This window comes from Cavia porcellus, unplaced genomic scaffold (assembly GCF_034190915.1).
Source record: "Cavia porcellus strain 051 isolate PalLab524CR breed Dunkin Hartley unplaced genomic scaffold, mCavPor4.1 scaffold_8, whole genome shotgun sequence".
Lineage (NCBI taxonomy): Eukaryota > Metazoa > Chordata > Mammalia > Rodentia > Caviidae > Cavia > Cavia porcellus.
Window position 1 is genome coordinate 13,257,139 of NW_026947491.1, and position 16,619 is coordinate 13,273,757.

The following is a 16,619-nucleotide window of genomic DNA, read 5'->3' on the forward strand; positions in this document are numbered from 1 at the left end:
TGCACATTCGTATGCCCATCGGTGCGCATGCGCTTACACACGCACATGTTCCTAGGTACGCATGTGTTTATGCACGTGCCTACATGTATGCACACATAACCAGCTGTCTGCGACGGTGGTAGCGTTGAAATGTACACTGAGACATCCGTCGCTCTCGGCACTGACACCAAGACCCAGGCCCAGCAGCAGGATGGAGAGGCTTCGGTGTGCACGGCCTCACTGCCCTCACTCTGGGCATCCGCGCTGGGACCTGTACTAGTTTGGCTCTTGCCGCACAGGCTCTGGGTCTAAGGAGGAGGCAGCTGGGAGGATACAAAGCGGCGAATGCAGCCCAGCGGCCTTCTGAAGCGTCTGCAATGAGAATTTTAAAAACACCAGGCCATGTCTCCCAGCCAGTGTGGCTGTGCCCAACACAGTCTTGAGTTCGTCCTGGACCTCTGCTGCTCTGTAGCCTGGTCCTGCCCCCTCCCCCACCGTGGTATGGCCCAAGGCTCCCAGTGACAGGAAGTGCTGCCCAGGGAGGAGGCCAAGGGCGCTGGGGTGCCGTGACCCCTTGCATCTGCACTGGACAGGGCCAACCAAGCAGGGCCTCAGGGCAACTCCTCGAGATTGTGAATAACACCCGTCCCATCCTAGGCACCATGGTGCAACCCCCGCTAAGGGGCCAGAGGTGGATGGGCCCCTGTCAGAGCTGTCTGCTCCCTGGTTGGGACGCCCACTCTGCCCTACCCGGATAGCTGCATAGCAAGCAGGAGGAGGGCTTGGGTCCTTTAAATAGGAAGGGCCCTTTCAGAACCGAGGCAAGCAAGTGGTGCTGGTTATATATGGAGCCAGACAGCTGGCACATTCATCCCCAGCAGCTCATTTTCTCTGTGGACAGAACACCGGCAGGCTTTTATTCTGACTGATGGGTCAGTCAGAATAAAAGTCCTTTCCCGGACTCCCGAGATGGTATCTACAGATGCCTGCGTTGTTGGGATGCAACCCAGCCCTCCAGCCCCCTCTCCCACGCTGGCCTCTGCCTCTGTTCCTATACCCCGACTCCCCCGGTCTGCTCCCACACAGGACAGAGTTGCTTCCCAGCCCACTTATTCTATGACACCCCTTGAGGGAGCCCTCACAAGACTGTGGCTTCCACCTGTAAACTCCCCGAGTGTGTCCCTAGGATTCTGTCCCACTCTGTGCTGGCCCTGTGCTCTAGATTGCTTCCCCAGCCCCAGCAGGGTGCTCGCTGCACTGGGGTTCACTCTTGGGTCCCGAGTGTCTTCCCTTTGCCCAAGGTCTCTGACCTCATGGGCCGGGGCCCCATTCGTGTCCACTACTGTCCCCTTGTCCCATCTATTTCTCCTTCCTGGGCTCCCTCCGCTGAGGGACAATACCTAGACTGTCTTCCCTGTCCTCCTCTGCTTGCACCATTCCTTGTCAGATGGCAGAGTGACTGAAAATGTCCCTCAGCCTAGTTTAAGCCAGCTGGGCTCCCCACGATCACAGCATAGAGGCCACATGTGTCTTCCCGGCTGAGAGTCCCTGCAGATTGCTCTCTGGCTTCTGTGAAATGGTGACACTGCCTACTGCACTGCTGAGGTGGAGCCTGCAGGTGACTTAGCCTGTGGCCCAATGGCAGTTGCCACAAAACTAGTTACCTCTCCATTTTTCTCCTTAGCAAATAAGCTTCCTCCCAAGGGCTTCTCTTCTGATCTTGGCCCTCTAAAAAGGGAAAAGTTACCCACATTGCAGTGGGCATGGTGACTTTGCAGAGAAAACCAAAACACAGGAAATAACCAAGGGTTATTAACCAACAAAAAAACCTAGGTCAGGTGTCAACTGTGCCCCTCTTCTGGGGACGTTAAGGCCTCGAGACCTCACAGTGGCTTGCAGGAAGTAGACTGGTATTTCCACAGAAGTTAGTGATTGCTCTCATGTGCTGTGTGCTTAGTGCTTTTCCCTATGCACAGAATCTGGAGTGCTTTGGGTTTGTTTTTGGGATTTTTTTTTTTTTTTGAGTTTTTGAGACAAGGACTCACTCAACACTTCAGGCTGGCCCCGAACTCACTATGAAATCAGGATGGATTCAAATTCAAAGTGATTCTCCTGCCTCAGCCTTCCGGCTGCTGGGATTAAAGGTGTGCACCATCACACCTGGCTCTTTGGGATACTTTGTGAGCACTGTAAGCCCAAGCTCCCGTTGTCCACGCACTGTGAGCTCAGGTTGGAGTCATCACAGCACTGAAGATGTGTCCAGGTGGACGCTCTCTGGCAGCCTGGTCTTCACCCAGAAAAGCTTGAGGTTCCTAGGAAGTATCAGGAAGAAGGCTGGACACAAGCACATTTCTCACAGATGTCATTGTGTCTGTGGTGACCGCAGATTCTGGTGAACCTAGAACAGGGCCTGGCCGAAGATGGGGGCCTGAGCAGTGTGACCCTGGAGAGCAGGCAAGGTAAGCCAGTTCCTATGTCTTGTCCCCTCTCAACCTCTGGCTCGTTGCCCTGCAGGGCACTGTCCACTTTCCTGGTGGCCCACAGCTTTCTTCCCCAGTAGGCCTGCCTGAGGGCCACACTGCAGGAAGCCTGTGTCCCTTTCCCAGTGGTCATAGGTAGGGGGAGCCAGTTGGGGGTTGCAGGGAGACATAGGTGGTAGAAAAGGAAGTGGCCACAGGCTGCAGCAGCAGCGGGTTGCACAGACAAACGTGTGTGTGCACCCGTTCTCTTCCATTGTAACAAAATGCCTGAACCAGGGACTTGTAAAGCACAAAAGTTCAGACACAGCAGGGATTCTGGCCACAGTGCTGTCCTCTGGTGAGGCTGGCTTGTAGCCTGCTGACCTGGAAGTCTTACAGGTAACCTCTCCCTCTCCTATAAAGCCATTAATGCCACTATGGGGTGACCTCAGGACTCCTCTGCTTCCAGAGGCCCCTCCTACAAGTACTATCAGCATAAGCCCTTGGGGATGAAGTTCCACAGGTGGGAGCTTTGTGGATGGACTCCCTGGCTGCAGCTGGCTCCAGGCTCCGAGCCAGGTGGGGTATATGCTCACCCCTCGGGCACCTTCCCCAGGCCTATGGCCAGCAGTGCCTCCTCCCACCTCCAGTGATCTCGGGTAAATCCCAGGGCCGAGATTTATACTGGTACAGATGAGAGTCAGGTCAGCATGATGCTGGGTGGGAAAGGCTCCTGGGACAAGGCTGTAGGGTCCTCACTTTGGGGCCTAAGGAGCCCATGAGACTCCCTGGCATGGAAGCGAGCGTGGGGGGGTGGGGGTGGGGGTGCACTGTGTTTCTGGTGTGGTGTGAACCCAGGAGGTTCTGTGTCCCCAACCCCTTAGTGATCTCTGATGACCACAGTGCAGCAAGGGCCTCACCCAGGCCGAGCATCTCCGAGACCCAAAGCTGAGCTGGCAGTGGGGCTGCCTCTTGCCACCACCTCCCATCTTGGTCTGGGTCCTGATCAGGTCCCTCTGTTCTTTCATCTTGAATTGTTTTGAGGCAGGGTCTCACTGAGAATTTCATGCTGGCCTGGCCTTGAACTCTGTGTGGAGCCCAGGCTGGCTTCAAATTCATGGCAATCCTCCTGCCTCAGCCTCTCACTACTGGGATAGCAGGTTGGATGACAAGTCTGGCTTATGCCCAGGTCCCTCTTAAAGGAGTAGACATGATCCAGGACAAAGAGTCACCAGGGTTAGGTGACACCTCCACCTCTCTGGGTCACAGTCTTGTTTTCTACAAAGTGAAAACCTTGAAACCAACTAAGTCCCCATCCCAGACCTACCCTGATGGGTTCAGCAGTAGTCAACTGCCCTCATCCAGAAGCTGCCAGGGAACCTTCCACACCCCATGGAAGAGGTGAACCTGGAAGGCTGGGCATTGGTGGACCACAGCCGGTAGCTGGGCATCCCAGGAGAGAGCAGAGCTCTCAGCTGCCTGTGCAGTGGCTCCAGGGAAGCACTTTACCCTTTAGGGAACCCTGGTACATCACCTGGTAGACGGATGAGGGAGCCATGCCCTTACAGAGTCTTCCCTGGGTTCTGACCCCCAGGGCTGTCCTGGAGAGAGTATTTGCCCTGCACTTGAGCCAGGCGGTGGGGGCCTCAGCAAGCCCCAGGATGCCACATGCCTCTTTCCATCTGGGGTTCCCAGACCTACAGTCCAGGCTGATTCCAGGCCTCTGACTGAGGCTGAGCTACCTCCCCTGCCACCCTTGGTCCTTCCGGGGTCCTCCTGCAGATTCACTTCCTGAACTGCTGGCTGTCAGCAGGGGGACCCTGACTCACACCCGCACCCTCTGCCCCACAGCCTCCATGCAGCTGTGGCGGGCGCGCCTGGGCCGGGTGCTGTACTCCACGGCCAACTGCCTGCTCCTCATGAAGGTAGGTGCAGGGTGTGGTGGCTCCCGGTGGGCCGGGTGGGCCGAGCCTAGCAGAGCCCAGTGGCCCTGCAGCTGCTCGGGGTTTAAACAGCAAGCAGGGTTCACTTCAAGGAGTCTCACTGTGCAAGTGTGCAACTAAAAGACTCAATCGGAACCACCCGCTCCCCCTTGCTTGCCTCTGAATTCCACCCCAGAGTGGTGCCCTTTGTTTCCAGGCTGTTCTTTCCTCATCTCCTGTGATTTTATGCCTGCACCAGCAGACCACCAGCCCAGGTGCCAGGGCTTGGGGCTCAGGCCCCTCTCTCTTCTGCATGCCTCCCCTAGGCAGGGGTACCAGCTGCTAGCTGCAGGCACTGAGGGCCCTGCAGAAATTCCACAGCAGCAGGGCCACACTGCAGGGTATTCCAGCTGAACACAGCTCCTTCTGGCTCGCCTTACAGCTCCTGAGAGCTGCCCAAGGTCATTCTGAGCTACTCAAGGTCACTGCTGTGCAGTCACGGAAAGCACTGTCCCTTGCAGCCCTACAGAGGTGCAGGTCTGAGCAGCAGCAGCTCACGGCTGCAGTCGCCCGCAGCCCGCGTCCTTATCTGCATGGTGTGTGACCTTGGTGGCAGACCATGACCTTGACACACACCCAAAAGAGGAAATCAGAAATTCCCAGTCTTGACATTCTTCTGCCCACTGTTCTTTCAGGGTTGTTTGTCCCCCTCTGCATCTTAGCTGTCACCCGAGACGACAGTGCTGTTGCCCAATGGCTGCTTGCTCCTCATCCTCTCTCTCCCAGGGTTCCCTCCTTATCCTCTGGCCACACCCCAGAGCACCCCACCAGTCCCCTGACCCCCCCCCCCCAGGCTGAGCCACCTCAGCTCGCTGGCTTCTGGTAACCAGAACCCTTAGGCAGAAATAAAAGATAAATGATAGATCCTACGGTGTCACTTGGATCAAGGCCAAAACCATCAGAGGCCTCAGAGCTGCCCCCCTGATGCTGGCTCCTTTTTTTTTTTTTTTTTTTTAATGCATTTTATTTCAAAGAGAGAGAGGGGGAAAAAAAGTAAAACCAAATTTCAAAACACATCCATCAGGGCACAGTAGTGGACCATACACTGGGCATTGTTGTCCCCAAATCATTCACCCGGAGCACAAGACTTCTGCATTCAGTTGTCCGAGCAAGACCTCACTGCTGGCTATAGCTTGCATCTTTAACATGCATCTGTGCAAAGCTGCAAACAACCCGCTCTTCATGGTTGTACAGCAGCAGTGGTAATCCCGGGCATCAAACCTCCAGTCCTTCCCTGTTGTTGGGACTCAGAACAGAGCGTGTGGTTGTATTTCGGAGATGGTTTCACTGTGCCTGGCGCTGCATTCTCAGTGACTGGAGTGAAAAATGTCTCCGGAGAAGGAATCCCAGCATTCGCGCGCTTCTGCCCTCTAGTGAGCTCTCGCGGTACTGTAACCGTAGAGGTCATTTAATTAGGTGCTTGGCTAACAATGGCTTATTTAATAATTCTCTTTTTTTTTTTTTTTTTTTTTTTTCTTTTTGAGACAGACTTTCACTATGTAGTTCAGGCTGGCCTTGAGCTCACTGTGTAGCCCAGGCTGGTCTCCAACTTGGTCCTTCTGCGTCAGCCTCCCGAGTGCTGGGATTACAAGTGTGCGCCACCACGCCCAACTTTAGGACAGCATCTTTTTTACAGCGAAGTCAGTATCCATGTCGCTTTTTAATGAGAAAGTCAGTCATCTGTCCCAGCCCCCAGGATCCCACACCATTCCCTGTGAGCTATACTCACCCAGGAAACCACACCCCACAGCCTGTTGCGCCTGTCAACCTCCCCCCTTAGGCTTCACAGCAGCTGGATGGTACCCCCGATTCCCCAACCCACTGCGGGCTCCCGACACAGACACACACACACACCCGGTGACGAGTGCTGAGCCCACACCCCGTGGTCAGCAGGCCAGGCCCTGCCCTGCCCTCCCATCCGCCCCAGAGGCCAAATGCCCTGTGCAGCCGCGTGGTGTCACTGTCGTGCAGGAATACGTGCTGGCCGTGGACGCCTACCGCGCCGTCATTCAGTACTATCCCGACCAGGAGCCACAGCTGCTGAGCGGCATTGGCCGCATCCTCCTACAGGTACAGGGTCGCCCTGGCTCCGGGCTGGGGGTTCCGGAGAGCGAGGGCCCATGGGTCGGACACACACTGTGTCCTCGACGTGTGGGCTGCTGCTGGGTCCACTTGACCGCGAGCTTCTGTTGTGGACACCACGTGGAAGCCGATGCTCAGCCAAGAACCGAGACGCACCCAAGCCAAGCGCTTTGGAAATGGTTAGAAGAGCCTTGACTAAGAGAATGATTCTGCCAGGTGCGGGGAGCACAACTGTGACCCCAGCACTGTAGGAGCCTGGGGCAGGAGGAGGGGAAGTTGGAGCCCACCCTGGGCAACTTAGCAAAACCGTGTCCAAAAAAAAAAAGGGTACAATGGGCCAAGGATGTAGCTCAGTGCTAAGAACCCTTGGTTTAATTCCTCAGAAAGAAAGAAGGTGGGGCTGGGGATTTAGCTCAGTGGCATAAGCACCTACCTTGCAAGCAGGCGGTCATGAGTTCGATCCCTGGTACCGATAATAATGAAAAAGACAAAAAAACAAAAAAAGAAAGAAAGAAAGAAGGTGGTGCTGGGTGTGGTGGCACACGCCTGTCAACCCAGCATTGAGGAGGCTGAGGAAGGAAGATTGCTGTAAGTTCAAGGCCAGCATAGGCTATGTAGTGAATTTTCTGAATTGCATAGTGAGACCCTGTTGAAAGAAAGGAAGGAAAGAAAGAAAAAAGGAAACAAAAAAAGACTGCCTCAGCCTCGCAAGTACTGGGATGACAGACGTGCATCACCATGTCCGAAGCTCACTGTATTTTCACTTAATTCTGTGCCAGGATCCACCTCAGAGGACGGATCCCTAGCTGTAAGACCTTAGAGCAGCTGTGCCTAGTAAGTGCTGGAGTTCCGACAGAAAGGCGACACCCTCCTGCTATCTTAGCAGGATGATCACAAACGGCCACTGTGGGACCCTGCCTGGCCTGGCTGTGGGAGCAGGGCCAGGGGCATATTTAATAGCTCTTTCCATCTGTCTGCTATCCTGACTGGATCATTCTGTCCCTCTGAGCAGATTGGAGACATAAAAACAGCCGAGAAGTATTTCCAAGATGTTGAGAAAGTCACACAGAAACTGGATGGGCTGCAGGGTAAAATCATGATTCTGATGAACAGGTACTTACGAACAGTGGACCCAGTTCTTTCCAGTACCCTGCCAGCTGAATGGAGTGTGTCCCCAGAGGCACATGAGTCCCCCAGAACCGAAGCGTTAAGGCCCTTGTTGGTTACTTTTCTCTTGTTGCTGAGACAAAATACCCAACACGCAAATTTAAGAAATGAAAGGTTTATTTAGCTCACGGTTTATGGAGGTTTCAGTCCATAATCAGCTGGGTCCAAGGCAGGGTGACTCATGGCAGAGGGGCAACAGTTCGCTGACAGAAGACAGCAAAAGCAACAAGAGCAATAGGGAGGAGCAAGAGAGAACGCTGTCCCTTATTTTGTATGCAGGCTCCTGCCCTGCAGTGAGAGCAGCACTTAGACCCAGAATCCCAGCACTAGACAATGGATCTGGCACAGACTCTAGATTCAGTGGCCTCCATGACTGCATGCAGTTTTGGGGGGACATCCAGACAAAAACCACAACAGGCCCTGTCCTCTGCATCTGCCCACGTGGCTCTGTGTTCAGCACAGAAGTGGAGACACCTCACTGGTTCTTGGGTCCACATGTGATGGTGACACTGGGTTGGGGTGTCCGGCCGCCCGGCTCACTGCCTGCTGTCTCCCGTGTTCCAGGGCCTTCCTGCACCTTGGCCAGAACAACTTTTCGGAAGCCAACCGGTTCTTCACGGAGATCCTGAGGCTGGACCCCACCAATGCAGTGGTAAGAGACCCAGCTACAAATCGATCTCCGAGTGAGACCTTGTAGTGAGACCTTGTCTCAAAAAAACCAGAAAAGGATACCAGGCTGGCCCAGGGCATCCCAGGGTGAGTGGGTGCCCACCCAAGTGGGTGCCCAGTCCAGCAGCCCCCTCTCCCTCCCGCAGGCCAACAACAATGCTGCTGTGTGCCTGCTCTACCTGGGCAAGCTCAAGGACTCGCTGCGACAGCTGGAGGCCATGGTGCGGCAGGACCCGAGGTGCGCCCTGCACGAGAGCGTGCTCTTCAACCTCACCACCATGTACGAGTTGGAGTCCTCGCGCAGCATGCAGAAGAAGCAGGCCCTGCTCGAGGCCGTGGCCAGCAAGGAGGGTGACAGCTTCAACACGCAGTGCCTCAAGCTGGCCTAGCCAGGTCTGCGTCTGGGCTGCTGGGACCAATAAAGTCCATTCCTTTGGTGCCAGAGCATCTTTTCCTCGTGTGTGTGTGCCTGTGCACGCTCCTTCCAGCTTCCCCCTCACAGTCAGTGTGCGGGGTTTTCTTTTTGTCATTTAGTTTTCACTGTGTAAATCATAAAACGATTGTAGGTTCCTGCAGCTTGGTACGTGACACACCATCAGAAGAAAACACCTTTCAGAAAGATGACTTCCAGAGCATCGAGGCATTAACATTCTGAATCTGACAGTCATGTTCATCGCTCATCCTCACTCCCCTCAGACTCACCTGCCGACCCACCCACTAATCCACCCACCTCCTCCTCCTCCCCGACTTCCTCCAGACGTCTGGGTTCTGCTGCGTACCAGGAAGGACTGGAAAAGGACCGGAAGTCTGTATGGCTAAGCCTCCTCCTGTGCGTCACTGGCCGGCTGTCTTCCTTCTAATGATTCACAGCTCGCAGCAACACCACCTGGCACGTCCAGAGCTGGCAGGGGGCTGGGCCCACTTGGAGAGCTGGCAGGCACGAGGTTCCCGCTTTCTGGGAACTGGGTGTGACTGCCCTGTCACAGCCACACCTGGCTTGGTGGACCCACCGCTGGCACTTTCCTGAACCTGCTACACCAGGGGGTAGTGGGTGGGAGGGAGGCTGTGAGCAGCAGCAGCGGTGAAGGCTGAGGTGGGAGGTGATAGCCAGCCCAGCCCATGTGTACGAGCCCCTGAAGGGATCTGCTGGACACCATGGGAGGGAGTCAGGCCATGGGTGAGCTTTATGACCCAGCTCTCAACACTGTCATATGCTGAGGCTCTATTTCAATGGCAGTACTCAATGTACTCCTTTTTTTTTCCCTAACATTTTTTGCAGTGCTAGGGATCAAACTCAGGGCCTTAGGCATGAGCTCTGCCCCAAGGACAGAGTGATCAATGATGGGGTCTCTCCAATCACCCAGGACTACGGAGTGAACGCAGGGTCTTTCCTCAGACCTACAGCTCCAGCTCTTGGGAGACAAGGTCCCACCAAGTTGACCAGGCTAGGCTAGAACATGTGACTTATCTGCCTCAGCCTCCCAGAGTGCTGGTTTTACAAGCCTTGTGCGACCAGGACCAGTTTTGATATAACTTTTAACAGGAGGATTTTTTGTCCAGTTTTTAAAAAAACACTTAGAAAACTATAAACTTCTCTAAAGTTGGGCATGGTGGCTCATGCCTGTAATCCCAGGACTTGGGAGGCTGAGGCAGGAGGATCGTTGCAAGTTCGAGAACAGCCTGAGCTACAAAGTGAGTTCAAGGCCAGCCTGAACTGCATAGACACTGTCTCAAAAAAATGAAAAAAAGAGAAAACTACAAGCTTCTCTAAAACATGAAGTTGACTGGGTTTTTTTGGTTTTAAGCCAAGATCTTGCTATGAACGCAGCCTTCCTGTGAACTGAGATGCCTGTCTTGGTTTCCAAGTGCTGGGATTGCAGGTGTGTTACTGCTGAGCCTGGTGGACGGCAAGCTTTCCTGTGATTCTAGCAAACTAGGCATAACTGTATCTCTGTATTTGTGTCTGTGAGAGGTGTGTCAGACCCGAGTCTCCCACAAACCAGACAAGCACCCAGCTCCCTAGCCCAGTCCCAGGGGAAAAGCAGTGCACTTCTGTCTTACAACTCAGCTGTGAAAGAACCCAGAAATCACACCCTGCACAACACAGGTCATTCAGTAACTAGCTGAACATGAAGGAGCACACGAAGTGTGCAGGCGGTAGTGTTAATGCTGCACCCACCAAAGCACAAGGCAGCTCCAGGCCCTGAGCAGAGTTAAGGCAAGGACTTTATTGTGATGGGCAGGAGAAGCCTGCAGACACCCTCTCTGCACCAGCTACAGCCCGGAGCTGCAGCACCACCTGATTGGTCCCACCATCCTCAGGCAGCTACACTGCACCTGGCACAGCGTTGACAAGCCACCCTCAGGGCAAAAGCTTGTTATACTGCAGGGTTCGTACTACTGGGTGCTCCTGTACCCCTATCTTGGTTAATTAAGAGCGATTACAGTGATATTTGCATTTCTAGTTGCTTCAGAGTAAAAATCAATTGTACAATTTTCTTTAAAAATATTCTGATCAAACAATCACACAGAAGAACAAGCCAGTCTCAGGCCGCAGCAATGGACTCCAGGCAGCTACACAGTTTGCTCCAGGAACTTCATGTACTGCTTCCGGGCGGGGAAGTGCTCAGCCGGCCGGTTGTATGCTGTCCACACGGGCTCGCCCACAAACAGACGCATGGCCTTCACGTAGTTCTAGGAAGTAGAAACCGGTCTCAGCACCAATGCCACTTCCCTACACGTGGCAGTCAGAAGGCCCCTGAGGCTGCACTTGAGCTAAGGGGACTATGATGTAGGTGGCCTGGCTAGTGGCTGCAGCCCATGTGTCTGTCTCCAGTATAGGACAGGTTCAACAGATACATGAGCCCCACCTCAGCCTCACAGGTGCCCCACCATTTTCTCTGTCCTTGGAGTCCAGCTCTCCTGAGAATTAGCATTGAGACCAGGCATGGTGGCATACATCTATGTTCCCAACACTTGGGAGGCTGAGGCAGGAAGACTCCTACAATTTCAAGGCCAGCCCGGGTTACATAGTTTAAAGCCTACTGAACTACAAAATGAGAGCCTGTCTCAAAAACCAAAGCCAAAAAATTATATACATAAATCTTGTATCTACCCAAATCATGTCAAGAGCATGCCAATTCTCATTACTATATTCTACTGTGAGGGTCCAACAGGAATGGGTGGCCACCTATAGTGCCTCACACCCATGGGGGAGAGGCAGGCTGACCTGGCCTGCAGGCTAGGACCAGGGAGCCAAGCAACAATGGTGGCTGGAGCCACAATACACTTGGGTCCCTCACTCTGACCCCTGGGGCTGGTGGCCACTTGGGAGCAGCAGCTGCAGGGCTCACGTGGCCTTGCTGTGGTCACCTCTCTGGGGCAGCACGGCCAGCACCAGCACGCGAGGCCATGGCAGTCAGCACTACCTTCTCATCCAGCGTGAAACGGTGGTAGATGCCGGCTGGGAGGGTGATCATGTCGCCCTTCTCCATGCAGATCCGGATCCACTTGTCTGTCTTGTCCCGGACATCGAAGTACCCGCTGCCATCCAGGATGTAGCGGATCTCCTCATCCAGGTGCAGGTGCTCCGTGTAGAATATCCGGATCTGGGGGAACATGGGTCCTGGTGAAGTAGGCAAGATCACAAGGTCTGTGGGGCCGTGGGGCAGGCAGTGACAGGAGCCACACAGCGCCCATGCCTGGAGACCAAAAGATTTTTGTGGTGATGCCTACACCAGTCACTGATGCTGGCCTCAGGCCTGGCCTTCACAGCTGCACTGGGGTTCCGGAGCTTCCTAAAGTGCACACACCAGCATCCCAGCACCCTGGCAGGCTAAGGCGGGAGGATGGGGAGTCCAAGCCCAGTCTGAGCAACTTAAGTGATTTAGTGAGACCCTGTCTCAAAAAATAAAACAAAAGGGACGGGAGTAAAGCTCAGTGGCACAAGAGCTGGCCTGGCAAGCACAAGGTTCTGAGTACCAGCTCCCAAAATAAATAAATATAAAATAAGGGCTGAGGATGGAGCTCAACGCAAAGGCCCTGAGATCTATTCCCAGCATTGCAGGGCAAAGAAAAAGCATTCCACCTCTGGAGAAACTGAAATGTCTAGAAAACGGGCCTTGTAGGAGGACAAAGGACACTAACCCCTTTGCGGGCGTCTCGTTTCACCATAGGATGACCTGGAGCTTGCAAACACCTCTGCAAGCGTTGCCACCATGGAGGCGTGGTCAGTGTGGGCGTGGCCAGTGTGGGGGACAGGTCCCAACTTTTGGCACATTTCCGTGCTGTGTCCAACCCCACAGGACCAACAGAGCAATGCAGCCAGGTGACACGGAGGTCCTGTGTGTCATGGCACTGCAGTGGCTCACGGGCCCTGGCAGGCCACAAACCTCTCGGCTGTGTGAACACTGTCACAGTTGCCAGACTACAACAAAGTTGGCAGGCGAGGCAAGGGGGACAGCACAGGGGCGAGGGCACCTTTCTGCATAATTTTGACTTCAGGACCTGTTTCTGTGATAAGTAGAAGTAACACAAGATCAGGAGGAAAAACTTTCACTTGGAATCAAGAAATAATTCAAAACGGCCAAGTGTGATGTCACATGCCTGTCATCCCAGCACTTGGGAGGCTGAGGCAGGAGGATCACAAGTTCTAGGGCAGCCTGGGCTACACAATGAAACCACGTCTCAAACAACCAGAACAATAAGAAAGATGAAAGGTTCTCTGTGAGGATCAACGCAATTGGTGAGCTGCCAGCCAAGGCCAGCAAAGGAGAGGATGTGGGGCACCAGGTTGGCACAGGAGGGGACAACACTGCCACCTACAGGTGTCCAAAAACAGGAGGTCATGTTCTGAATGACCTGACAACAGTGAGTGAAGGGCTCTATGACATGGACATACACCTGAACCACGCTCCTCCATGAAAGGGCTGAGGATGTAACTCAGATTCAATCCCTAGTACCCCAAGCAAAAGTCAAAAAACAAAACAAGCCTTGCACTGCACCCAGGGGTGTCGCCAGTGAGGCAGCCAAACATGGGACGACACTGCCATCCTGCCAAAGGCCTGGGAGGGGACCAACATCCTGCTCCTCCCAGCACACGGGGACAGAGGGGCCCCTCCTCTGGCCTGGCCTTACCTTCTCCTCGAAGTTGGGCAGGCTGTCCTTGCAGATGGTGATGATGTCCATCCAGGAGTAATTCCTGTCCCTGCGGATCTGCGCCAGCTCCGGGTCCGTCTCATACTTGTCGGGGTCCAGCTACGTGAACAGGGGACAGAGGAGCCTCGTTAACACCAGACGCAAACCCATCTCTCTGGACCTCCAGGGTGATTGTCTCCTAACGCACCGCTCACTCCACTCAAATTTTTCTTTGTTTGTTTTCTTGCAATACTAAGCTGAACCTAGGACCTTCTCCCTGCGCTACAATCCCAGTCCTGGTTGTTTACTCTTTAAGACTAAAGTCTTGCTAAGTTCATACATTGTCCAAGCTGGGCTTGAGTTTATAATCATCCTGCTTCGGCCTGCCAGTGCTGGGGTGGCAGGCGTGCGTGTGCCACCACACTTGGCTTCACTTGTTCCTTTGCTGGTTCTGACCCTGCCCTCCTGATCATTCTCTCCTTACTTCCATCTCATATTCTTCCATTTTCCCAGCATCCACCAAGGGATGTGGAGATCTGTCCTCCCTACAGCTTCCTACTCCGTCTGGTGTCACCTGTGTGGCCAACGACACTGCTCCCTCCTGCATCCCATTTCTCTGCCACCTCCCACAGGAAGATGAGTCTCACTGACACCCTAAAACATGGCCCAGGGAAACCCAGTGGCCAGGACATCAGAGACCCTCCCAGACCATACAAACGCTCTAGTCCACCACGCTGGGACAGGAGCACATTTGTCCTCTGGACCCAGGTGACTTTTCCACATCCAGCTTCCCCTCCCCACCTATTGTGAAAGAAATCAATATTCCAGAGCGGGGCAGGGAGGTCAGCCACTTGGAGGCCTGCCTGGGCTACACAGGCAATTTAAGGCCAGCCTAAACTACATAGAGAGACCCTGGCTCAGAGAACAGAAGGAGAAAGAAAAGGGGAGAGGGGGATGGGGAAAAGGGAGAGAGGGGAAAAGAAGAAAGGGGAAAAAAGGAAAGAAAGCAAAAACACTCCTCATCTGTTCCTGGCGTTAAACCCAATGACAGGAGACTGTGTTTGGGACTGAGCTCCTGACCTGAAACAATACAGAATTCTTGCCCTAAGTTCTGTGGAATCCAAATGAAACCTGAGCAGCAGATAGATCCCAAAACATTAGTTTGGCCTAAAAAACAGGAAAGTCTGGTCTACCTGAGCCAGCTATGCCTTCTGCACCAATGCTGACAAAAAAAAACAGCCTGAAGTACACTGAGCCTAAGCCATCAGCCGGATATCCAATTTCCATATTGTCCTATTCCCCCCTCACAAAGCCCACTCTTCACTGCACCTGGGGGAGCTTCCATAACTTGAGGGACTGATCTAGGATGCCCGTGCAAGTTTGTTTACAACATTCACAGAGCCCTTGTCCACCTGCAACCATCTTAGACAATTTCATAACACCTAGTGCATCCAGTGAGGGGCTGAGATGCGCTCTTCAGGGAAGGACGGCTGGACATGTTCAGGACAGGTGTGATTTTTCAGTATTTTCCATCAGCAGTTGCTTAAACACGTGACACTGAACTCAGAGAGAGAGAGAAAAGCCTGCCTATGTTTTATAACACAGAGACTCCTCAGACTCACCAACCCAACCCTGTAAAAGCCCATTTTTACTTTATGTCATTTTTGTCTCTTGACACCACTAATGCACAAGAGATAGGAAAGCATAAAAATATGCACTGATCACCAGGGCTGTGGACAGATTTCAGGGTACAGCGCTTGTCTGACTTCCAGGAGGCTCCGAGTTTGATCCCCAGCTGTGTCTCTAACTGTAGAGGCCCCAGCTGAAGATCAATGGAACAGGTTAAAAGATGCAGAAACAACCCTAGGCACACCAAGCCCCTTATCTTTGACAAAGGTGCCAAACACATTCACTGGAAGAAAGTCTCTTTAATAAATGGTGCTGGAGAAACTGGCTCTACACATGATGAAGATTAAAACTGGACCCATATCTTTCACCATGTACTAAGCTAAAATCAGAACGCATCAAAGATCCTAATATTAACACAGAAACATGAAATCTGCCGGAAAACTGAGTAGGTAAAACTCTTGAAGACACTGGTGCAGGTAAAGACTGACGCCACTGCTGGATGATCTCTTAATATCAGAGAAACAAATAGTGCACTTTTGATTCACACTAATGCCCTCACTATGTCCACAACCTTTACCCTTCTGTCCCTTCCTGAGCACCACCTCCACTCCTGGCTGTAGGGGAAAGGTGTTGCCCAGCACCCTGAGGACCCTACAACGGGCGAAGCGGTCTGAGGAGCACAGGTCACTCTGGCCGCACAGTCACGAAAGACACAAGACACAAGTGCGTCGGGGATGCACTGAAAGCTCGGCTGGGAGCCAAGTATGGCAATACAGGCATGTAATTACAGTGTCACTTGTCAGAGTCCAAACGCAGATCCCTGCCTGGTGTGCTGACGCACGCCTATAATGACAACACTCGGGAGGCTGAGGCAGGAGGACTGCAAACTGGCGCTCCGGGTGGGCACTTTAGTAAGTTACAGAGGCCCAGCCCCAAAATTAAATGAGTCTGGGTGTGGTTCAGTCTACTGCCTAGTACTGACAGAAGGGCTGAGGCTAGGATGGGCCATGCCCGCATTTCATTCTGACCCGGGAACGCAGCACAGCACCTGGAGTCTCCAAAACCCTGACGCCTCTTTCAAAGCCTCTTCTGCGCCCAACAGGCCAAGGCATGCGCAGAGTGGCCCCACCAGTCCCGTGCGGAGCATGCGGCGCCGCTAGGCGCGGGAGTGGTCCGCCCGCAGTGCAGCCGCGCTCACCTTCCAATAGAGCACGCCGAGGGCGCGCAGCTGCTTCAGGCTCACCGGGCGGTCGGGCTCGAAGCGATGCGGCAGCCGCGGGTCGCATGCAGACTCGTCCATATACCAGGCCTGCACCATGGTGACGGCCAGGTTCTGCCTGGAAAAGTTGAGCTGGGCCCGCGAGTAGCAGAGTAGGAGGCGGGGACAAACGATGGAGGACAGGGGGAGCTAGCCCCTCCCCTTAAGGGCAGGGCTTCCTGGGAGAGCCGGCCCCCGCCCCTCACAGTGGACAGTAGGAATTCGCTACCCCTCAGCTTCCTACAGCCGGGAGCTGCA

At 53.9% G+C, this 16,619-nt stretch overlaps 2 protein-coding genes across 3 annotated transcripts in view; one reads left to right on the plus strand and one right to left on the minus strand.

Moving 5' to 3' along the window:
• The window catches only part of Trappc12 (trafficking protein particle complex subunit 12), a 36,916-nt gene extending 28,134 nt beyond the window's left edge, over positions 1–8,782 (plus strand). For both annotated transcript variants that reach the window (XM_003464933.5, XM_005001507.4), the window contains exons 7-12: positions 2,366–2,438; positions 4,290–4,363; positions 6,392–6,490; positions 7,515–7,615; positions 8,234–8,321; positions 8,485–8,782. In XM_003464933.5, coding sequence (XP_003464981.2) covers positions 2,366–2,438; positions 4,290–4,363; positions 6,392–6,490; positions 7,515–7,615; positions 8,234–8,321; positions 8,485–8,727 — 678 coding nt within the window. In that variant the 3' untranslated portion in view covers positions 8,728–8,782. The remainder of the gene's footprint in view (positions 1–2,365; positions 2,439–4,289; positions 4,364–6,391; positions 6,491–7,514; positions 7,616–8,233; positions 8,322–8,484) is intronic.
• Positions 8,783–10,546: 1,764 nt separating this feature from the next.
• Adi1 (acireductone dioxygenase 1) lies at positions 10,547–16,596 on the minus strand. The gene is made up of 4 exons (XM_003464932.5): positions 16,302–16,596; positions 13,475–13,594; positions 11,767–11,946; positions 10,547–11,032 (listed from the first exon to the last, which is right to left on the minus strand). The coding sequence occupies exons 1-4, from the start codon at positions 16,419–16,421 to the stop codon at positions 10,913–10,915; spliced, it is 540 nt and encodes a 179-aa protein (XP_003464980.1). The 5' UTR covers positions 16,422–16,596; the 3' UTR covers positions 10,547–10,912.
• Between the last annotated feature and the right edge of the window lie 23 nt (positions 16,597–16,619).